Here is a 25198-nt window from a genome sequence, read left to right on the forward strand (position 1 = left end):
TCAGGGCAATTTTCAGTACAATGCCATGTCCTGTTCAGTAGCCCTAACAAAGCAGACTTCTTTTAAGTGATGCCCTCTTGAACAGTGTTACGGTCTAAATTCAAGTTCAATTAATTTCCCCCGATGGAACCCTAAAAAAAAATTTGAAACTCAATGAAAACAAAAGGCATTTGAGGGGGAAAAGGCATTGTAAACTTTTCCTAGGTCACAGTCAGCTGCTTTACCAATGTTTCTGGTGTATGTGTGTGTTTTAATAAGTGGTTTGTTTTTCGCTTTACTAAAGTCAACACTGGCTCTAGCATCTGCCATTATTTGGCTTCCTCCAAGAGTTTATTTGGAGTATATTATCTTCTAGTTGTGTTCGGCATGTTTCGCGTGCCTTTGTGCTGCTGGGTGACAAAGTTGAACAAGAAGTCAAAATGAATATCAGCTGCACTTCCATTGATATACCGTGGCGAACACATCTATCTCATAAAATTTGAGATTGTGATTCCTTCTCTTCCACAATATTGCCTTAAGCAGAGCTCAGATAATAGGTAGGCTTTTAAAAAATAATTAAACAGATTACTTGTTCACTTCCCTGCGACGAAAGAAAACATCTAAAGAGAACTGTTTCTACCCAGAAGATTTTAGTTACAATAAACGAGTCTCCTCATGTTATTTGGAGAGCTGTGTCAGGAATGATTTTGTCCTGCTTGGCAAACAGTAACAACATTCAGAAACTCGAGTGGCACATCAGTAAAATACTGAGGGAATAACTTACGGCTCGGATGTTCATAGGGTGGCAAGATTCCTATCCGGTGGACTGCGCCAGAAGCAATTGCCTATCGTAAATTCACATCCGCCAGTGATGTATGGAGCTACGGAATCGTTATGTGGGAAGTGATGTCGTACGGAGAGAGACCCTACTGGGACATGTCCAACCAAGACGTGAGTCTCTATGTTCTGTGATACATGCCTTTGCATTGAAATTCAGGACGTTTCGCATTAGTGTATGATGGAGTGTATGTTGGGCTTGAAATGATGCATTAAACTCAAGATTCTCAATACAGATGTGTCTAGTAATATAGTTAAACCGTATGGTGGTGGATTTCAAGGACCAAAATTACATAGCCGAAATGTTACAGTGTGGAGATCGATGAGATAGAGAGAGAGATAGATGCTTGCATTAGTGACATGGAACAATATTGTAACTCGGATAACTTTCAAATTCATATGGAAATAAAGTTAAACTTGGAATTTTTAAATGCAAGGATATATGAAAAAACCACACATTTCACATGTGATCACATTGACATGAAAGGTTTATGGGAAGAAAACTAGTGAATATTTTAAAGCTGACAGAGTTGTAATTAGAGCTGGCCCCTGGAGGACTCTAAAATAAAGCTTCACTAAATGACCCTTTGTAAATTATGCACATCCCTTTAAATGCACCATCTGGACTACTTCGTCAGGGAGGATCCACAATGCCTGCAATTTCAGAAAAGCATTCAATAATGACACTAATAAGATTCCAGAGTAATAGAATTTAATTACAAACATCTCCAGTAAGAAGTGGGGAGGGGGAGGCCCTAGATCAGTGGGTCTTCCTAGAACACTTATTAGCTAATTCTGGAAAGGTTTTCATTCTGGAAGGGTTGGAAATCAGATCACAATAAAATGTATGCTCTGAACTTTTTAAAAATGTATATAAACGATGTAGGATATTAGCACAGAGTGTCTACACATGCAGGTATATTCGCTTTATATTATATTTTAGAAAAAAATGATCTTTTAAAAAATTCTCTGTGTTGTGGAGTATCACCTGACCATCTGCCATGCCCTGAAACACAGGGACTTACCTTCACAGTTCAGTGGAGAACCAGGCGTGCTTAAGAAACAACGAGCTTGGAGCCTTATCGGTAAAAGAATGTTCAGAGCTACGGAGAAGCTACTGAACTCCGCGTCTAGGGGGGCAAAAAGAGTTCTCTAACCAGATTAAGAGGAATGGTGGTGTTGACACTGGCTTATCTGTGAATTGTAAAGGAAGGTGCGTAGCAGATGGGAGGGAAGACAGCAGCTAGCGTAGCTGATAGATAATTACAGGCTGGAAAAGACTACGGACGTGGGTGGTGCGTGATCTATTGTCTGATGTGCTGTGCAGGCGCCTTCCGGTACCTGTCTTGTAGCAACGTTTGGTTTTGGGTCAGAGACTTTTAGAGGGACAAGGGCAGGCAACCTAAGTAAGCAAGTGATGTGGGTATTCATTTAATCATCTTATGATTACACTTTCCTTTATTTTAGCTGAGAGTCATGGTCAAATGCTCATCATAGCAGGTTAACTGAAGATTTTGTTAGTTTCCCTGCCCTAAATATTTTCAGACCTGCAGTTTTAATAGTTTCTATATTCTATTAAAATTATCTTGATTTTAAATGTTCAGTTGTCTGGCTTTATCTATGAAAAAGCATCTGAAGCATTTCTCTCCCACAAATAATACTGACCTAGCATTCAGGTGTATTTGTCTTGCGGTTGGATTCTGCATAGAGCAGGAATCAATAGGAAATGTAACTGGAGAACTACTTTCATGAGTAGAATTCATTTGGCATACAGTGAATGAGTCAATATAACTTAAAAATATGTCAATCTTATCAAGTTATTTGTTGCTTTTATTTTTATTTTTATTTTTTTTAGATTTTCTTTATTTACTTCTTGGAAAGAAGGGAAGGGGGAGCTAAAGAGAGGGAGGGAAAGAAAAATGTGGAAGAGATACATCAATTGTATCTCTCTCGGGTTGCCTCTCACACACCTCCAAGTGGGGAACCCAGCATGCAACCCAGGCATGTGCCCTGACCAGGAAGCAAATTTGTGACCTTCCAGCTTACAGGCTGGCACTCAGTCCACTGAGCGATACCAGCCAGGGCAATATTTTGTTGATTTGAATCCTCTGTTCCACCCTCCCCAAAACACAGTCAGCAGTAAACTGAGAAAATATGCTTGGTTAACCCATCAGCCGTCTTCCAGGCTGGCAGCGGGTAGGGAGCTGAGGAAAGAGTACTAAGCAGACTGAGGATTTACAACACATTGTGTCAGCCGGCATTAGCCCAGCGCTGCTTGCATTGTCATCAGTTCAGCGTGCAGTGTTTTCTTCAACTCTAGAGTCAACACCCTGCACCTGGAAAGATGAAAGAAAGGGAGCGCATCAAGCTGACCTAATGTGATTACCAGAAATGAGTAGAATCCTGTTCAGTGAGGTAGCGTATAGAAATCTACTTTAGAAGGAGAAGTAAATTAATACTAGTACAACAGGATGTTGGCAAAAATTCATGGGACAAAAAGGACCAGAGGGCTCAATAAATCACAACATGGTTGTTAAGCTTGAACAGTGTGCTGGATGAAAACACAGCAAGTCTCACTGGTACAGAGAGACCAGACCCAACCGAACCGGCCCCTCTGTGTTGAAGGCCAATGGCTCAGCAGTAGGTCGGGGAATCCAATGTGCTCACTGGTTGTTTTGCTAGCAACTACAGTTTTTTTAAAAACAAATAAAACTTTAAAAAATCACCAAACAAGCAAAATCACCTCCAGAATCTCATAGGATACCCATAAACAAAGTTTATGAGTAGCCAAGAAATTATGAAGTAATTCCCCTCTTTAAATTTGGCATGAGTCATGCTGTATTGCGTTACTGGGATTTACGCCATGAAGAAGGGGGGTTTAGAGAAAAGTCAATAAGAAAAATACTGTAATGCCTGTGAAGACAGATTAGAAAAATTAGAATTAGAAGAAAGGCTGTTGAATGATTTATTTCGGTCTTATTAGGCACTCTGGGTAGTAAGACAATTATCTCTTCCCAGTTGAACTTTTTTTCCTTAGATGTGGCAGGGTCCCCTTTAAAATATAAATGCCCTAGAAGAAGATTAAAATTTTTTTTGCTATTACTACTTTTTTAATCTACTTAGCAACATAACGCCCTTAACAAGGTCAAATGACAGCCAACTGAGACAAAGAAAGAGATACAAAATTGGCATATTGATGTGTTTTGGTCTCATGGAAATAGAAATGTTTGGGCATCTAGAAAGACAGAGGAGTGTGCTCTTTGAGAGGTCGGCGGTGTCTTCTGGATTGCGAGGTCTGGAAGGTAGTCTCCGGTTTTGACCCATTAGCTGTCTGAAGGAGAAGGCACAGGTTTAACACGATGCAAAGTGGCTTCCGTTTTGGAGGCAACTATGAATGCTTCCTAAAGAAGGTCATTAACCAGCTCACGGTCTCTGTTTACTGAGAGTTGTTAGCAGATGCTGAGTAGCAGAATGGGGAGGGTCATTGTCTTGTGATTTCTGAGGGTCGGCCCTACCCCATGTTGTTAATCTGACTGGGTTCTAGTCCCTGGGACACACATGCATCTTTACAGTTTCAGGCTGGCAGGGCCTGCCATTTGAGAGCCCCTCATAGCAACAGCTGAGTCCCCTGCCCTGTTGCCAGTGATATGCAGGTCCAGCGTGGCTTCTGTGGAGAAATTGGAGGTGTTGCCATCTTCACGCTGACTGGCAGCTCCATGTAAAGGGAGCTTGCCGATCAGGATGGTGAACCACTAACAACAGCTTGCCCGGCAGCTTCACATACTGTGTTTTCTTCATTAGGTGATTAAAGCCATTGAGGAAGGCTATCGGCTCCCCCCGCCAATGGACTGCCCCATTGCACTGCACCAGCTGATGCTAGACTGCTGGCAGAAGGAGAGGAGCGACAGGCCTAAGTTTGGGCAGATTGTCAACATGTTGGACAAACTAATTCGAAACCCCAGCAGCTTGAAGAGGACGGGGACCGAGAGCTCCAGGTGAGCCACGCTGGCTTAACTGTGATGTATGAAATAGTGCATTAGAGATGGCAGGCCCGGGTGACTCCTGTTAATTCCCGCCTTTTAGTGGGAGGGCGCTTCACGGCTCTCTGCAGCCTGGGTGGTTTCTTAGCTATTGGAGTATTTACGGAAGTTCTCTTCATCATTTTGAAGAGCCAAATACCTGTCAGGCCCAAGGAATACTAAGGAAAACAAATGTTTTTTTGCGGGGGGGGGAAACAAAAGCAACAAAATAATGAAAGTGCTCATTTCATGATGCCGGACCTGGATAGTTCGGAAGAGGGATGAATGTGCTTTTGGAAGACATTCAGGTTACTGGATATTATATTTGGAAAAGGGAAGGGACACTGAGTTTGTAAAAAGTAAGGATGAGAGGACAGCTCTTTATGCACTGCGATTTTACGCTGAGTTATAAGGTATTGATTTGTCGCAAGAGGTGCATTAGGCTTCAGTTGTTAAAGTTTCTTTTTTCTGAGTCTTTCAAGAGTAGCAGAGAACAGGACCAAGATGGAAACTGGTCAAGTCATGAAGCAGGCAGAGGAATGTTTGAGAAGAGTTTTAAAAATTAAAGTGATTCAACCACCTGTAAAAGTTGTAGTTTTTGCATGGGGAAGAGCAAAATGAAGTGTATCAGTCCAGAAAGAAGATAAAGATATTGTAAGTTCTATAGTTCAGAGAGGCTGAACGTTCCTGGTTTAAGGTCGGGGATACCTAGATACCAGCTCCATTGAAAAAGGTACAGACCATCCTTATCAGCTAAATGATTTAAGAGGTCGGCACAGTAAGACCGGGTGATTCAGGCCTGTGTGAGGTGAGACTCCTCTCCAAATCTGCGCTTCTCAAAGGCCTCTCTCTCATTATGACCTTGAGTTAAAAACAGAAGGACATTTTCCCCATGCTATGCAAACCCTTCCTGTTGGCCAGAGCTGAGATGTCCTCCTCTAGTCTTTCTCCTGAAACCTAGCCTGAGGATGGCACACGAGAAGGACCATGCTTGCTGTAATGCATGATAAAAAGCATGTGGGGCAAACAGCAGAGGTGCCTTCTGTTCTCTTTTAGGCTTTCTGGCCACTATGCAAAGGGCTTAGTGGTCAAGCGCTTCTGCAATAACACCAGGCTGAATTCATATGTTACTTCTGCCACTTGGGAGATATGCAACCTAATAAAATACCCCTAACATTTCTGGGTTAGTTTCTGTTCTTCTGTTCACTGAGAGGGTGAAAATAGATGGCTCTCAAGCCAGGTTTCCATGAAGCTGGCTTTGATTCTAACTAAACCTCCAGCTTCTGCATCTCCGTCTCCAGAGTCCGTGTGCTGTGTTTGAGAGTCCTAAGGCCAGTTGTTCCTATAAAAAGCTTGGAGACTTCCAGAACAAGCTTGAGAATATTCCACAGGATTAATTGATATGGAGTGAGGATATTTCCATCCTAAGGTCATTCTGACTTTCTCAGATAGCTAGAGTTTGCACGTTGCCTATTAATGTTCTTGGCTTAAAGTTAGAAGTCAATGCAAGTGGTTGCTACTTGTTTAATAATGAATGTTTGAATTAGTACATATTCAGCACTAATGTCTGAAATTCTATGTGGCAATATTTGCTATTGCTTCAAAACTGGGGGAAGAACTATATCTTGATTATTCTTGCCATAAAAGTTGGCAATATTTTACTTAGAAAATTGGATGTAATTGAAATAATGCACACAAAAGGACACAGAGGCAGAATATTTGGGTGCAAAACTACTTGATAAAGCAAGTCTGTTAAAATATTTACATGAAAGTAATGTAAATCAAAATAACTTAGGTAAAAATTAAAATAGAAGTGGGATTGCATTACTTCTGCTATGTAAAAACTAAATCAAGGCATTATATTGATTTAATTTTGTTTTTACAAGAAAATAACTTTTTTTAGTTGAAAATTCAGTAATGATGATATACTTTTGATTTAATAGTTTGTGTTCAAGGAACATAGCCTCAGGGTGAAAGTCACTGCAAAATGTTAAAATAAACTTCATTCCATAATTTCTAGAGGGAAGAGAAATTTGTTGTTATATGGGTAATTACAGTGAAGGTGGGATAGAATACCCTGTAAAGAACAATCCCGTGATATTAGGTATTTGGATGACAATGACTTATGAGTTTGTTATTAAATACTTTTCATTAATAGATTATTTATTATATATCAATATTACAAAGAATGGCAGAATTTCTAACTTGAACTGTAGTTGCTCTTAACAATGACCTGATATATAACACCTGTCCCGAGAAATGAGTACACTAATAAATAGGTTAATAAAATGTGCTCACATTTTGTTGAAATGATTATTTAGGAGCCCCCACAAAGGAACACAGGAGCACATTCCACAGCCTAAACAACGATCAAAGTGGCCATTCTTCCTTCCAGTCTTGGCACGCGTGCTGGTCAGGCCTGGGTTCATTAAAGGGGATTAACTCCCTGCTGTCTCAAGTTTGTTCGAATGCACTGAGACGGCCTGCAACCCTGGCTGGAAGCACACTGGACTTGAACTCTTGCTGCTTTCTCCTTCCATCGAGCCTGGCTGGTCGAAGCGCACAGTTTCCCTTACTCGTACTTCACTAGGGTTTCCATAGTTGCTGAACCAAAGTCTGTAATATTCAGCCCTGCCAGGGGCTGGACTCTCTCCAATCTCCTTCAGCCACAAGGGCTCCCCCAATCTGTACCCCAGGCTAGGATGTTAAAAAGACCTGCTATGATCATTAATGCACTAGGAGGTTCACATGAAACAAATATGGGGCATGAACTTAGGAACAGGCTGGTTGCTAACATACTTTAGAAGCTTTCTCTTGGTGTTTCAGTTCCGTGCGTCTGTCTCAGGCAACCTGACTTCTGAGTCTTGCTGTCTCATTGATAGCTGTCCACACTTTCTTACTCCATTTCCAGACCTAACACTGCCTTGCTGGACCCAAGCTCCCCTGAATTCTCCACCGTGGTATCAGTGGGTGATTGGCTCCAGGCCATTAAAATGGACCGGTATAAGGATAATTTCACGGCTGCTGGTTATACCACACTAGAGGCTGTAGTGCACATGAACCAGGAGTAAGTACTCAGCGATGTAACACAAAAGGGTAAATCTAGATTTAATAGTATTTTCCTTTTTTTTTTTTTTTGCTTTGAGCTGCATAATCATCCTACCCATTATAAAAACCAAAACCAAAACTGGAATGCCTTTCATTTCGATTGAGTATAATTGTACACAGCCTTTATAAAGCACCTACATTGTTGCCTTAAATTGCTTAATTAAACATGTTAATAAACCTGCCTTGTTGTGCTGTATGAATTGTGGCTGATTCAAATGTGTGTCTGCATGAAGCCCGGAGAAGGGATTCTCAGCCCTCCTAACGTGACTGTCCCTCCTTTCTCTCCCCTTCTGCACAGTGACCTGGCGCGCATCGGGATCACAGCTGTCACACACCAGAATAAGATTTTGAGCAGCGTGCAGGCGATGAGAACCCAAATGCAGCAGATACACGGCAGAATGGTTCCCGTCTGAGCCAGTACTGACTAAACTCAAAACTCTTGAAATTAGTTTACCTCATCCATGCACTTTAATTGAAGAACTGCACTTTTTTTACTTCGTCTTCGCCCTCTGAAATTAAAAAAAAAAATCTATCTGCAGTGTTGCTTGGTGTACAGACTGCTGGAAACTGGGGCTTACAGAAATGACCACCGGCATTTGACTTCGACCTGGAACAAATTGTTTCTCAGAAGTACTGCGTCCGTCACCAGTTTGTAAAATACATGTACCTGTACAAATAGGACACCATCTCTGAGTTTTGATGCCATATTCGCTGCCAGACACTGAGCTTCTCTGAGACATCTGGTCATTTCTCCATTGGGAATTACAGCCGTGGCATTTTGTTTGTGGCATAAATTACAGTCCTCCTTCTTTCACTGGAATGAAGACCATGCCCAGGCACATTTTTGAAGGACTCACTTGTAGCTTGTAAGGCTTGTTTCACAGGAGGGGGAGAAACCGAGGTGACAGCCATGTGGCTCATCCGTGTTGCCCCTTGGATGCTCAGGCCACTGGGTGGCTTGTGATGACATGAGGGGATGAAAAGTAAAGGAACGTGGATTTAAAAATAATCATACTAAAACCCAAGCACGATATGTACCCCCTAACTGGACAAACAAGGTCTGTTTCTTTGGGCCTGAGGCTGTGCCATATAAAGTCTTATTTTGGGGACTCTACAAATTTACCATAACTACCTTAAGGATAGCGGACTGGGACAATCTTGAATAGGGAACTTTCACACTTCCCTTCTTTAAAGAAGCAAACCCAAATCTCCAAGGTAAGGCCAAAAGAACCAACAATGGTTCTTTCTCCAATGAAAACATTGTTTTTTGAAAACTGATCTTATTTGAAACACTGAGCAGTAATTTTTTTTTTGACATCTGTCAGGGAGTTTGGGATTCTTTCAATATCTCAATTCTCTCAACAAGGGGAAAGGAGACCAAAACCAATATGGCTTCCCTACTATTCTTCAGGAAGAAGTAAAATAAGAGCCATATTCAATCTTATTCAAGAGGATGGGCCCCACTGGCTGTGCTTTCTCTTATACAAGGTTCTTCTGGCCCTTTGGTGCCCTTCATGATACAAGTATTTATTGAGCATCTTCTGGGTACCAGGTAGCAACCTCGAACCTTGCGGGGTCATGCACATGCCCATTCTTCGGGGAGTTTGCATCAGTGGAGAATTTTCTCCGTTAGTCTCATTTTATGCGCTGCTCTAGTAGCCCTCATACCAAACGGGGTGAGCCAGGGAGGATTTACCTGAGTGTCAGTGGTGAGACCTAGAACTCACCTGAATTTCCTCATTATCAGAGAGTGACCTGCTAAAACACATGTGTTTCATCCAGAAAGCCCTTAAACCATAAGATGCTCCTATTTTAATCCTGGCATTTTCTTCTTGAAACTTGTAAATGGCTTTGTTCATGCCTAACTTTTTTAACTAGACCAATCTTAACTTTTTTTTAACTTCCATCTTTATCACTTTTAAACAACAACTTGGCTGATTTTAATGACCTTTCCCCCGCTTGTTTTATCCTGAAAGCTATTCCAGGGAAGAATATTAAACATGATGTTCTCAAATCATGACAGTTTAGGAAAAACCTTTTGCAACATTAGTTATAAAAGCTTTTCTGTTTAGAAGAAATGCAAAATTTGTTTTTTAAACTGCCTCAACAATTCTTGTCTCATGAACACTTTTGCTAAAATCTGGGAGTTCTCAATATTCATGATAAAAGTTGGCAAATATAGATTGGGTGTTTCTTTCTTTCTTTTGTTTGCTTTTTGAAAAAGTGTAAAATTGTTTTCTTTCAGAAACACTATGGGTTATTTTATATTCAACCTTCACAGACTAATTCAAATAAGATAACACTATGGCATTATTTTATAAGCAGAAAGAGAATGTTACCTTGCATATGTTGAGTAATTAAAAGTTTTGCTTTCTTAAATTCAACAACTTAAGGCTTGAAGTATTTTTCCAAACAGTGAAAATATTCAAAACAGAACATTTTAAATGAGACAGCGTTGATTCTAAAGTATTCAATGTAGGTGTCGTTTTGCTGCTTCTTAATAGATATCTCTTTAAATGAAATAATCAAGTGGGGATTCAAAGAAAGGTGGAATATGAAACTTTCATTCAGAGGTTGCCTTCTGAATCTTTTTTTTTCAGATTTTATTTATTTATTTTTAGAGAGGGAAGGTAGGGAGATAGAGAGAGAGAGAAACATCAATGTGTGGTTGCTGGGGGCCATGGCCTCCAACCCAGGCATGTGCCCTGACTTGGAATCGAACCTGTGACATTTTGGTTCGCAGCCCGCACTCAATCCACTGAGCTATGCCAGCCAGGGCTTGAATCTTTCATTTAACACATGCAGGAGTTACAGTGCACGCCACTGGAAAAGCCAGTGAAGGCCTTTCCGAGTGTCTAAAACAAAACTGAGTAGCAGTAAGAGCGGTAGCATCACAGCTTCTGCAAAGCAACATATTTTAGAAGAGCAATGTGAAGACAATAAAAATGTTGCATTATTTCCCAGGGTGTGGAGCCAAACTCAGGCTTCTAGACAGCTATGGATTCTAAAGCCAAGTGAGATGTTGACACTGGGAAACTCACTCCATGTTTCTCTGCAACTCAGTTCCTTCACCAGGAAATTAGAGATAATGATACTTGAATAATAACCCCTTTCCTAACACACGGTATTGTAAGTGCATATGAAATACTCGTATGTAGGACATACTGAACTTTACATAAGAGAGGTGTACTCTTCCTCCATGGTTTCCCAAGTGTTAGTCATCCTTCTTTCACTTGTGGATCCAGATGTTTAATTGCGACATGGCGGAGCAAGGTGAAATGAAGTTCAGTGGTAGGGAACCACACAGATGAAGCTTCTTCACGTTATATGGATTTATGAGTGTTTGGGGGTAAATGCGCACCTGTTCAAAAAGTGGTAAACCTGTCGAATGACTCCTGTATTATGTAGCCTCAAAATTCAGGAAATTTGTTCCTTTATAATGGAAAGAGGGAAGTGCAGTAGGAGGACTCATTGCCATGAGAGGAACTGGATACTAACGACACGGTGATGCCTTCCTGGCTGACTCAGAGGGACAGTGCTTTGTTTGTTTAGTTACAATGAAAGTCCCAGTTTTTGCTGATGATCCCACACACACCACAGGCTTTGTCTGGTCTCTGTTCCAGCAGTTCCCCGTGATAAAGGAGTTGCCTGAATTCAAATGAGAAAAGAAGGTTTATTTTTCTCCACTCTGGCTCTGGCATTAAGTAGACATAAGCCTTCGTGTTGCCACACTTCTCACTTCAAACGTCCAATCCTATTTGCGTACACATGGTCCCCAAATATTACACATATATTTGTACAATATATAGTTACATCTATGTGTTGGGAAGAAGGGATTGGGAAACTGAAAGAAGACAATTCTTTTTGATTTGTTAAGAAAATTAGTATTTCTATTTTTTACTTTTTGTTTTAAGTATTTTTTATTGTTTATTCTATTACAGTTATCCCAATTTTTTTCCCTTTTGCCCCTCTCCACCCAGCCCACCCCTCTAGACCAGAGTTCGATCCCCTCTTTGTTATCCGTACCCACGCGTCATTCATACCTGTTCTGTGACTAGTCCCCTCCCCCTCCCGCCACCACCCACTCCCCTCCCCCTCCCACATCCCCTCCCACAGCTGTCAGCCCGTCCCATGTTTCCATTCTCCAGTTCTATGTTTCTTGTTAGCCCATTTGGCTTTGAAACTGCTTTTTCTCGTCTAAGAATGGGATTTCTAGTAGCTAAGAATGGGATTTCTAGTTGCAAAAGATCACTGCCTTCAGATGCTTGCATACCCACTTGGTGTTGGCTGCACTGCATTAGAATCTTAAGGTCATATTCATGTTCTACTTTTATTTTATATAAATACCTGCCTGCCTGATGAAATCTTGGCACATTCAGATTTCAAAACTGCATTCAATAGACTCACCGATTTCCAGACAAGAAACAGTGAGAAAGATAGGTCTGATCCCTTTTCTTTCATTTTTCATAACTGTCAAAACGATGATGCTGACAAGTGGCTTCTTAAAGACCTTGCTAGTTACACCCTTACCCCACTTATAATTTTTAATTGCTTAAAAATTTCTATCTGATTTCTATAATTTCTATACTAGTTTATAAGAAAACTTTGTTTCTCTCTTTCTAGACTTAATATTTTCTAGAAGTTTAAAATGTTCATCTTCCTCAAAGAAAGTAAATTTTATTTCTCTCTCTCACACAATAAATAAACATGTATACAAGCAGATAAATAGGTGGTTTAATAAAATAAACAAAATAGTCTGTGGAGATACATTTTGGTCTTAGTCCTTGCTCCATACTTGAGGCCACCAACCACCAAGTGTGGTGACTGTGGTCCCTGGGGTGGGAAATATAGTCTAAGAAGCAGTCTCGATAGTCAGCTGGCACAAAGGGAAGAAGAGAGATAGCTTCTTTTTTTTTTTAAAGATTTATTTATTTATTTTTAGAGAGGGAAGGGAGGGAGGGAGAGAGAGAGAGAGAGAGAGACATCAATGTGCGGTTGCTGGGGGTTCCGGCCTGCAACCCAGGAATGTACCCTGGCTGGGAATCGAACCTGGGACACTTTGGTTCCCAGCCCGCGCTCAATCTACTGAGCTACACCAGCCAAGGCTGAGAGATAGCTTCTTGTGTCTTGAGTTGATTATTTGGTGAGTGAGGAGCCCCAGTGCTTTCGCTGCATTGCCCCAGCCTTGTTCAATTCTAGACTGAGGGGCATCTGTGGCAGATTCGTCCTTGCTGGGCTTCAGCCCCCAAGACCACTCTCCCTGTGGCACCGAAACTCTCATTGTGCCCACGGCCCCAGGTCCCCTCTCTCTCTGCCTGTCCTGAGCAGATTGTATGGATCTTTGACTGATTAGGTAATCTCATTCATTAGAAGTGCCTTTCTTTTTAAGAGAAACACCCGATACTTTATTTTCATAGTTTGTAGTTTGTCATTTGTATTGTTGACTATTGGTGGATTGGGATGTTTCCAAATATAGGGTGGGGCAAAAGCAAGTGTATTGTTCCCATGGACAATAATACAATAATTAATAAATAATATGAGAATAACCTCTGTTTCACGCACCCACATCTGCAAACCGACTTTTGCCCCACCCTGTATGTCCCCAAGATACACAGCTTCCAGCTTTGGAAAGACTGGATGCTAGTGCCCAGGCTTTTACCGCCGGACCGTTTGCCCTTCACCCACTCTGAGTCCTTCTCAGCTTACACAGCTGAGCCCTAGCCGGTCAGAAGTTTCATTTCAAAGAGAGGCTGTTCACACAGAGCTACAGAGGCAGACCGTGTGGGTTCTTGTCCCAGTTTTGCCACTGGAGCCTTTATGACCACGAGCAGGTAGCATAGCCTGTCTGTGCCTCAGTGCCCTCATCCGTGTAATAGGAATAACAATGATACTTCCTCAGAGTGGTGATAATGATGCTGTGAATACACAGAATTTTTTGGTTGTTGTCGTTTTGCAGAGGAGGAAATGAGAATTCATGATCTCCCTCCTAGACTACCACTTACTGAGCCACACCAACTCCTGTGCACCTGTAGAATTCCTTGCAGTATTGCTTGACAACCGGCTGGCAGTATCAGTTGACATTTTGTCTAAAGCCTTGTTCTTTTCTCTCCAGGGAGTTGATCCTGCTATCTTGGCCTCACAGCCCTTCCTCTTGATTACAAAGCCCACAGAAGAAAACAGAACACGCCCTCCTCGGTTCCTTCTACATGTGTTTCTTCTGCTTCTACTGTGTACAGTTTTGGAGGAAAGACACAGATGAAACAGACCCAACACCTGCAAAGAATAAATGCATGACTTTCAAATCTCCCTTCCAGTGAAAGAAACGGCAGACATTCAAGTTTCGGCGTCTGTTCTCTGGTTGCACTGAGGAACATACTGTCTCATAGCACCAGCTCTGCAGAACCCCTGTTCCCAGACTCCTTGTGGTTTTATTTATATGTATTTCCATATCTCATTGCTGTACGTCACTGCTGCATTGGTGTGGCAGCGAGTGACCAAAGGCTACAGGTTTTACTATGGACACCAGGTCAGGTGCCACCATGCAAAACAAAGCCAGTTCCTATGAGCTGCCTATGATATGCATTGCTGAAGTAACATTTTACCCAGGGTGTGCCATTGCAGTGATATAAATATATTTTTTTCCTAGACTAAATATGAGCTGACTATCTGTTTTGATGTGTGTACATAGGCGTGAGTGAGTGTGTGTGCGTGTGTGTGCACGTGTGTAACCTCATGCTTAGAACTGCCTGTGAATGTTGTGGAATGCTACACCTGGAACGTTCTGGTTTTCCACTAGTTCTGAGATGAAGAGCCACACGAGATAGTGGGCCTGGAGACCATGCCCATCCCCTTAGACAGACAACCCGGAAATGTTAAATGTCCTGTATTTATATTGTATTTCGTAGCTGCCACACTAACCTTAATAGGTAATGATACAGCTTTGGGCAGAAGCGTTTTCACCTTAGTGGTGGAGTACTATTAGAATATAAACCCATGTCAGTGACAATCCATCGTCCAAGTCGCGAATTCTGACTGAACACCTCATCTGAATCACCAGTTCCTTGACGGAGAGAGAGAGAGAGAGAGAAGGGGATGGCATTTGTCTAGTAACCCCGAATGGAGTACAAGTAGCCTTCGTTTTCCTGCATAAATGGACTTGATGAATGCGAACAAATATATGCAATTCATATGCTTTCGGAGATGAACGTAGACATGTGTGTCAGCTTTGAGATGATGTGTCCTGGATTAATACTTTGTCTCTCACTGTCACAGAACAATACATGCCAGGTTAGCATAGCTGGGGTCCAATGGCTGCCAGCAACTGCAGGTGCCCAGTCACACGGAAGGTCCTACAGCTATTGATGTAGAGCCGACTCCGATGGCCCACTGAAGTACATCAGCCTTCTAGAATCTGAGGTCCACTGTGTGAAGATTCTGTTTTGATATGATATGTATACCAAACTCCAGCCAACGTACTGCCATGTTTCATAATCTGAGTGGCTGCCTTGCTTATTCTAAGCTATGGTTGCAGAAACTGTGGCCATTTATATAAGCTATAACATCAAATCAGGGAAATACGGGAAACAAAAGATTCTGAACCCTGTGTTGTTGAATCAGCAAAGAAAATCATCGGTGAATATTTATTGCATTCTGTCAGGGTGTATGGCATTGTATTCTTATAACTATGCCAGAGTGACAAAGTTAATTCACCCCTTTGGGGGGACTTTAATATATTTTTAAAGGGATGTGCCTATGCATTGATGCCTGAAAAATATGTATAAAGAAATGAGGTTGAATCTCTGAGCAGGTCACCTTTCCTCTAGAGGTAAGGGCAGGAGGCCAGCTTTAGCGGCTGGGTCTAGCCCCACGAGTGAGTGTTGGCCTAGTGAGCTCAGATCTACCGTTAAGGAAGCATTAAGCTGACCCCCTGCACCAAATCAAGTATCTTCGCCATGTGTCCACTGGCCCCAAATTATTTTTAACAATATTATGAATAAAATGTTCTGGTGTGTTTTAAAAAGTTACTTTGAAGAAAGGCTGTGCTCACTACACGGCTGGTGTGTGTGTTTTGAGACCTCTTGCATTCAATCTGTGAAGGATACGTGTATTAATCCATACAAGCTTATAGCCTCAATATTTGTCTGAAGACACTTAAATTCTGACCAGTAAAGGAAAGTTCTAGAAGCAATATTTTCACTTATTTAACATTCTCCAAACAACATCAAGCATTGATACACACTGAAAAGTGTATTTTTTTTATCACTCCAAGTATGTTGGAATATGCAAGGACTGTGGTTAAAATTAGAATGTATAAGGCATATTATAATTTAGTTCATACTGAAAAAGAAATTAACTGAACATAGAATCATTCATACATGTTCCAAAATTTGAGCAATTTCTTGAGTTAGACATAGATTTTCTATTTTGTTTTAATTTGTCAAGATATTTTTCTTCCCTTCATAAAACTTAGGTACACATAACTTATGTCATTTATTTATGGTCTTTTATACCTAGTTTGTAAAATTGTAAAATAGCAAACTAAATGCAAAGGGTTTGCATTTGAAAACAATAAAGTAGTTGCCATATTCAAACCTGGGATCTGGTTGTCTCTTCAATAATTTCTGCCATAGAGAGTGTGGTTCTAAACTAAGTAGTTGTTCGTGGTCATCTGGTGAAAACTCCAAATCTTAATTGCATTAAACAGACTTATTTAGAAGATAAACTCTTACATGGTCCTCACTCTTGAGAACAACACATTAGCAAATCTGACTTAGATTCTGTGAGATCTCATGTTACCTTCTAATGAGACTGAACTCTGGCTGGAATTCAGACTCCACTTCTTCCTGATCGTTCAGTCTGGGGCAAGTTTCTTAACTTCCCTGTGTCCTTTTCCTTGTTTGTAGACTGGCAATTACAATGCCAAGAGCTTTTATGAAGACAAACACCATACAACCTCACTTGTAACTGGATCTAATGAACAAAATGGAATCAGAGCCACAGAAACATGGAACAGACTGGCAGCTGTATGCGTGGAGGGGTGGGTGGGAACTGGTTGAATGAAGGTGAAGGTGTGAGATGAAGAACATACACGAATGACCCATGGACATGAACAATGGTGTGGGTATTGACTGGGAATGGGGGGCGGGCTGGGGAGAAGAGGCACAGGGGGAAAAGTTGGGGCAGCTGTAATAGCATAAAACAATTAAAAATGACTTAAAATATTAGCACAGTGTCTAACCAAAAATCAATGAATGGTAGCTATTCTCAAGAGCCTTTTTGATGATATAAGTTGTCTTTTCTAATATCCCGAGTTCTACATCCTCTCAAACATCTTTGCTATTGATCCAAATGGCCAGCTACCCCTTTTACCATGGGAATTTACTCCGGATCCTTAGATCCTTGGCTTCTTGAGGGAACATTGGAACTCCAAGGGATCCAAGAGAGTCCCTAAAATATGATGCAAATGCTAATGATTATAGTTTGTGCTTTGATGGGCAGAAAGACCAGATCAGAAATGTCATTAAGCTTCAAATTAGTCTGCAATATAAAAATATTAAGGATGCATGTTCTCCTCATGAATGTTTTCCTCATTAAATAAACTATAAATGGAATACACCCCTGTTCATTGAAAATGAGGCTCAAGACTTATAATAATGTCCTGGCTGGCGTAGCTCAGTGGATTGAGCACGGGCTGCGAACCAAAGCATTGCAGTTTCGATTCCCAGTCAGGGCACATGCCTGGGTTGCAGGCCATGGCCCCCAGCAACCGCACATTGATGTTTCTCTCTCTCTCTAAAAATAAATAAATAAAATCTTTTAAAAAAGACTCATAATAATGTAATAACTGAAGCCCTTAAGAGCAGCTATCTTTAAAGGGTGCCGTTGTGCTGTTCAGTGTTCCCAACAGGGCCTTGAAATGCAAACAATCTGGACATGTCTGGTTATTTCTTCAACATTTCTCTAAAATCAACTATTTTAATATATAGGGTAGTTGACAACATATTTGTGATTTCAAAAAGACCAGGCTTGGGCATGTTTTTCCTCACTTGTTTAGCAAGGATAGAAAGTCCACTGTATTAGAATTCTCCAGACAAATAAAACCAGTAGGAAATGCATCTATAACTCTCTGTATATGGATATCTATATAGATATACATATATCTATATAGATCTCTATATAGATATCTATATGGTGAGAGAGAGAGACTTTTATGAGGAATTGGCTTATGCAATTCTGTAGACTGTGAAGTACCATGATCTGCAAGGTGGAAACCTAGGAAAGCCAGTGGTGTAATTCAGTCCAAGTCCAAAGACCTGAGGGAATAACTGAGCAGCCAATAGCATAAGTTTCGATCCCAGTGCAGGAGAAGATGAGATGTCCCAGCTCAGCAGTAATGCAGGGTGATGCAGGGAATAAGCCTGGGGATGCAGTCTACTTCAACAGAAATCTTTCGCTGACCTGTCCTAGGTGCACGGTTCTCCTTGTATTTGTAGTAGAGACCGGCTAGCTGTTCATCAGCTTTAGTTCTTCTTACTGTGCACGCAAGAGTATATTTCCCAGCCCCCAAACCTTTAGGATAGGCACATGTGATCAGGTTCTGGCCAATGAGAGAAAGGAGGAAGAAATGCAAGCCCTTTCCAAGCCCAGCCATCAAGCTTTCTTCTATGCAATCACCCACTTTCTCTCCCTCTCATGTGGTAGACTTAGAGGCCACATGCTCGACATGGAAGCCTCACAGGAGGGAAGGACCACGCATCCCTGAGTCACTGCTTGGAAAGATGACAGAAGATACTCTGGACTTTTATCAGGCTGTGATGCGAGCTAGAAATAAACCTTTATCATCTAAGAATATGGGGTCATTCATTACAGAAGCTAAAAACGAGGGAATTCCTCCTTTTCCTTATTGCTCTATTTAGGCCCTCCACATACTGGATGATGCCCACCACAGTGGGAAGGGCCATCCAATCTACCGAGTCCAATGTTCCACTTTGATGGTGATGGCACATGCCATGGTTAGCAGATATCTGTGCCAGTGCATTCTTCCCTAAACACCGCCTGCATATGTTGTCATCAGGTGGCTTGCTTTTGACCAATTTGTCTGGTTGATTATTTATGTTAAGCCCTCGTGATAAAAAGTATAAGTTAAGCACAATATTCATCTTACTGTGTTTTGTGAGAATTAATTTCCAAGGTCTACTTTTCCCTAAAAGCAGAGTGTAATCCATTATTTCTAAGATATCACCATCTGATATACAGCGAGTGAAGGAGTGATTTTCTTTAATTATCATTTTTTGTGTTCTAAGCATAAAAGTCATGGAAAGCACTTCTCAAGTGCCATTCCTCATTGTGAAGACAGCCTGTGACAAAGAGAGTCTAGTCATTAACTAAATAGAAACAAAAGGCGGGTCCAAAGACAAGAGGAAAACGAACTGAAGTAGAGGTTGAATATGACGCAAAAGTGACCCCTGCCTCAGCCACTCACTACCTGTGGACACTGGGCAAACCACTTCACTCCTCTGAAACTCAATTTACTCATCTTTAAAATGACAGTAAGGACTCCCTACTTTGTCGGGGTCCTCTGCGAATCCAATGAAATCAAGTCTATAGAAAGCATGTAAACACAGGTGTTTATATGGGCCGGTAAGGCCATGTGCATGAGGGATACTGTCAAATGCAGCACCAGAGAGTAGGCATTTAGATAAAACATGAGGTTGACAAGATGTTAATGAGTATCAGTCAGTGGACGGTAGGTGGTGGCCAGGAGGGTTCTACGGCCACGTAAGATTGGAAAACGGTGATGCGTTCCACTGCACACTTTTGGAGATCCACACATCACATTGGTCCTTAAAGCCTCCGAGAAGGCCTGTAGTAGAGACACCAATTTCACCAGTTTATCCTAGCATTTTCCAAGACTGTGAGAAGATAGAGTCCTTTTAACATATCCATGAGATGAAAGCTCTCTGATACATTTTGGATATCTAATTTGAGGGTTTCAGATAAGAAAAGCAAAGGAGACAGAGACCAAGCGATGCATCCTGGGTTACCCAATGTTTAGCTCAAGTTCCTGGCTCCCAGCCATAATGCACCTACCTCAGCACCCCAAAGCACATTCCAAATGCAGCAGGTCCTGGTTCAGGGTTGTTTTGTCATAATGTTGATGAGAGAAAATTTGATTCAGGGCTGTGTGGAGTTTGTGCAATCTCCCCAGGTCTTCTCTGAGGACTCTGGTTTCCCCCTGCATTTCAAAGATGTGCATGTGAGGTGCATTTTGTGTCTCCGCTGTCCCTGTCTCTGTGAGAGTGAGTGTGTGTGTGCGAGTGGCCCTGAAATGGAAGGGAGTCCCATCCAGGGTGGGGTCCCATCTGGAGCCCTTCGCTGCCAGGACAAGCTCTGGCCACCCTAGATCCTGAACTGGAATAAGCGGGTTGGAAGTTCTTTATTTTGCTTGTGTTTACTCATCTTTCTTAAATGTATGTGCCATTCACATTTATTTTAATGTTTAACATTAGAAGTGTTTGGGGCCTTTATTTAGAAGTTTGATGATGTTTTTCTGACCAGAAATAGGCCTTAGGAACTTAACTCTGGTTTATGTCAATTAGCCTGTGACAACATTGGTTACGTTATACATCACTTCAGGTCAAGTCAGAGTTTCCAAGAATCTACTGATGATGCTAAGTGAGGACTTACCGTGCTTTTCTAGGTTTGCAGCTGCTTGGAGATTTCCATTTTCTCCCTGTTGATCTAGTGACTTTGGTACTGGTTAAAGATCGAGCACGTGAGGTGGGGAGAATGGGTTGAAGAGATTCTGCTACTAGGGAGTATGAATATCAAGTCCTGCTATCAGAGCCCCGACAGGAGGTTTAAATCATGAACTGAACCATGTGAGCCAAAGTCATGACCTGGGCTAAGATGTCTGAATTCTTCCACTCACAGTAGAGAGCCAAATGGATTTTGACAATAAAAAAAAAAGGCACAGCAAAGTTCCATCAACAACCCTAATTAAGACTTGTAGCGATATTGCGGGCTTTGGCCTCAGTTATTTTACCCTTTCCCTTCGGAGGAAGTGCCTTCAGCCACTGACTGCTTGCCGTTGCATGGGTAATAGACCCCTGACATATCTTGTTTCTGGCAATCTCCCTGGACATAATTCTTTGTTTACAACACTGCTGTAGAAAACTTGATGAATACTTAGGAGAAACCAGAATTAGGACCTAAGGACCTAGTTAAAATCAACTTAGGAGAACATAGACAGGGCTTTGTGTAGGGCTGGAAAATACAGCCACGAGAGAAAGTAGCTTTAGCGTACACCCAGAGAAACCATATATTATACACATAATATGTAAGAGGCGATTATGGCCTAGTAATCTGCAGTGTATCACTACCTAGCAATCAGATTGACGTATTCTAATGAGACCCATGTTGTTTGTAATCAGACTGGCATTGCTTATTCAGATCTCTATGCCATAAGATGCACTTTTAAATGGCTCAGATTGCACCAGATGCTATAAGAAATAGCATTCCATTTTATTCCATTACCAGCATTTTTCCCTCTCGCAATTAGCATAATTTAAAATCAGCCAGAGGCAAACGTGAAGGGCTGAAAAGTTGCAAAAAGTTCAAGAAATACTTGATAGAAAAAGGCAAGAAGACACACAGGCACAACAATTTTTTTTTATGTAGGCAAGAGAAAATTACAATTAATAAAGTTGTATTCTCTTAATTGCTCAGAATTTATTTCTGTGACTTATTGAAATATTAGAATCTCTCAGGGGAGCTAATTGCCCTGTAGTTGCTTCTTGCTTATGCTTTATCTCGTGAATGACATAATAGAATCATCACCCCATTTACCATTCAGTTAAAGTTTAATTGAGTCCATCTATTTTCCCCCCACCTCCCTCAAAATGGCCAGGAACTTAAGAAACAAAATAAATGATCATTTGTAAAAGGAGAAAATGCTCATAAGTTGCCTCTTTATAACTTAGGTCCTGGCTATTTATAAAATATCTGAAGTTAAAACCTGAGCTAACATAAAATATACTTTTCACCGATGTCATCTCCCATGATGTTAGAAAGAGTGCTTGCTTTTAAAATTAGGAGCGGCATTTGATATTGGGAAACTAATTTTTATGACGACTTGCCTCCCCAGTATCTTTGCATCCTCCTCCTGATAAATGATAAACTCTCAGTGCTGTCTTGACTATTTCCTGGGAACTCACCCAGCATTCACTCCCTCTTGGTTCTCTTCCTAATAGCACTAACGGATTTTAATACAGGACTCAGGTTCTCTCTTTATGCCATTTGAGTGGGACTGACCCAGGCCCAACCACAGTTACTCTAATGGGTCTGAATGAGAGTAAACACTTGACACTTAATGACTGGTTCTGAGGAGGTCCACCCAGAAACTTGAGACATCTTTCCCACGGTGTAGGAATCCTCCTGCACCCCGCCCTTGCCCCCACATGGACAGAAAGCATCATTTCCTGGTAGCCATTCTGGGGTCATGGGAAAAGTCATCTTTAAGGTGAAAATGACACACATAGGAAAAGAGAATCTCAAAGAAAGAGTACAGGACCCAGTGGTACACGGGAGGCAGCTTGTACCAACCAGCTCCTGAGAGCAGACTGTTACATTTTCAGGAATCTTGTGAGCTGATTAACAACACCATGTTGGTAGCTAGAAGTTGGCTACGATGGTAGTATTTATAATCACATAAGTCTGCAAACACTTTTCTTCTTCTTTTTCTCCTCTTACTTCTTTGTCCACCACCTACCTATATTTTAATAACCACTTTTAATAAGTTGGTTATCAAAAACTTACGAGTTTTCTGCTGGCTGCACCTCCAGTTGAACTGTGCATGAAGGTCATCTAACTCTTGACCTTGCGCATCAGAAGTCCAAAAGTCTCCTTTATTGTTAAGTCAGTTTGACCCAGATGATGTTCTGCTACTATTAACCAAAAGCATACTTACCATGGCCTGCAAAGTTGTCCATGGTAAAAAGAGCTAACTTTTACTGAGCATTTACCAATGTCCAAGAACCATGCTAAGTATAAATTCAGCCATCTCAAACCATTCACCTCTCCAAAACAGGATTTGTATCACTTCTCATTCATGCATGAAGAAACTAAACCATAGAGTACAAAGTTCTCTTGCCCAAGTTTCAGAGAGACCTACTTCCAGTTTTCCAAATATACCAAGCCTTTTCATGACTCCGTACCTTCCCTGTGCTGTTTCTGCTTTCTATAGACTGTGTCCACCTAGTTAATGATTCCAGATCCTGGCTCGGTGTCTCCTGGAGATCTTAATCTTCTTAGTCTCAGCCAGAGATTCCTCACATTACCCTCTGCCGATCTTGCTTAGAGTGCTTTTAGTAGCGCCGAGTACTTACTGATTCTTGTTGGTCCCCCCCACAGTAGATTCTAAGATCAATAGACTCTTAGAGATGTTAGATTAAAAAAAAAAACTTTTCTTGTGTATACCTTTATGTCTCTTACCATGTCTGCCACATGGTAGTTGCCCAAGTAATGCTGACTAAATTACTTGAAAGAATGAATGTGATTTGTTCTCACCGCATTGAAATTCAAGGGAAGAATGCTCTGGCATTACCCTTAGCACATATTCTTACTCTAAATACATGAATTATTATAAAACTATAAAACTCCTGGTCTTCCATTGTTTTTATTTTTCTCACGTTCAGTATCACCCTCTTCATTACTAGGTAGTAGACAAAAGAATATGTTTAAGGGTATAAGAATGATCATTGACTTTGATGTCAACTAGACTAGACATGAATTCTAGTTTCGTCCTCTGTTGCCTGGGTCATCTTGGGCAAATTGTGTGCTCTCCTCACACGTAAAATGAGAATGATGGTTAACATTGAAGGTGGCTGTGTGAGAGTAAATAGTTGGTGTAAATGGCCAAGTGTATGGGAATAGACTCTTAAGAAATGGTAATCCTTTTTATCTTCATGTCTTACAACCTCAGCCATATTTTGCTTTTCCTTTTCCTGAGAAGTATCACCTAAGATTTAGTACCTGACCTCCATTTACTTTATTTGGATATTACAAATTAGTATGGTATCTTACTAATCCTAATCACAAGAAACAACAGCCACAGTATCGCTTTGTACTATGGTAGAATGGAGGCTAAAGTCATTTCTTTAAGCTGAAACTCTATTACTTATGGGTTTGTAAAACATTTCTTCTTTTTAAGGTCAGGCTATTATTTGTCTTTGGATCCCTCCCATTTTTTTAATTATTAGATCCTGTGTGTGTGTGTTTTGGGGTGGGTGGGATTGATCCTTGCTCCCAGGAAATCAGAAGGTGAGAACAAAACATAATTGGAGTAATGTATACTTTGTCATGTTCTGTATTTGATTATGAAATAAATACTTTGAAAGTTAAAGAAAAAACTATGTCCATCTTAGCAACTTGAACTAAGTTACTGCTGTGCTACATACGGTGTTAAGATTAACCATGGCACGCTTTAGGAAATATCCCGACGACTCTTCCCAATGTTATGCAGGAGCCACTGGGCCAAGTTATTTGCAATAGGTGGTGATTTTGCCTTGGTTGAAAGGTTAATCCCTGTCATCATCCTGAAAGAGGGAAATTCTAGGGCTGGACATGAGCTGACCCAGGACTGATAAAGAAGCCACTTTTATTCTATGGGATTCCAGGTGGGGAAGTGAAGGTCATCCTGGACGCTAAGCATGCGAGAGTCTGTGTACTTCCAGTGTTGTAATACCTGCATACAGAGGCAGGCAGGAAGATAGGATGGGCATGGATCTACCAAGGAGATCTAAGGCAGAATCTGGGCATATGGGATGATAGCAGTTGTGAGTTGTTACCTACCACCCTAAACTTCAGTTAAGCTGGGGTAAACCACATCCTCCCTAATCCTTCCCCAGGTGTGGTGTGGGAAATGGGGTTGAGCGTTAAGCTCATAATAAGACCAAGGAGGAGTCAGTGGGGCCCCAAAGTAAAAAATAACTACCCAAAAGGGGAATGCTATCATGGAGCTTGTCAGTAGCATAGAAGATCCAAGGACTACATGGGAGGCAGGAGGCTGGGAAATGCTCAGCAAAATTTGAGGAGGCAATTTGCCAGGAGTTGGCTGGAAAGAAGTCAGATCATAATAGTCTAGACATGAAAAGAAAATGTAATATTATGTTGTAGCCACAGGCAGGTAAGGTTGGTGACTTATCTTATTTAATTCCCACCACAACCAGGTTGCAAGTATTACTACTCCAATTTTA

General features: G+C 41.2%; 1 protein-coding gene across 2 annotated transcripts in view; it reads left to right on the top strand.

Moving 5' to 3' along the window:
- Positions 1 to 16534, top strand: part of EPHA4 (EPH receptor A4) — a 138206-nt gene extending 121672 nt beyond the window's left edge. The window contains exons 14-18 of one of the 2 annotated variants that reach the window (XM_045853036.1): positions 781 to 930; positions 4618 to 4811; positions 7747 to 7931; positions 8242 to 9158; positions 14056 to 16534. In XM_045853036.1, coding sequence (XP_045708992.1) covers positions 781 to 930; positions 4618 to 4811; positions 7747 to 7906 — 504 coding nt within the window. In that variant the 3' untranslated portion in view covers positions 7907 to 7931; positions 8242 to 9158; positions 14056 to 16534. The remainder of the gene's footprint in view (positions 1 to 780; positions 931 to 4617; positions 4812 to 7746; positions 7932 to 8241; positions 9159 to 14055) is intronic. The other variant, XM_045853026.1, reaches the window with a different exon arrangement.
- Positions 16535 to 25198: the final 8664 nt, after the last annotated feature.

Source organism: Phyllostomus hastatus, unplaced genomic scaffold (assembly GCF_019186645.2).
Source record: "Phyllostomus hastatus isolate PE091 unplaced genomic scaffold, TTU_PhHast_1.1 phas_contig_137, whole genome shotgun sequence".
NCBI classification, from domain to species: Eukaryota; Metazoa; Chordata; class Mammalia; order Chiroptera; family Phyllostomidae; genus Phyllostomus; species Phyllostomus hastatus.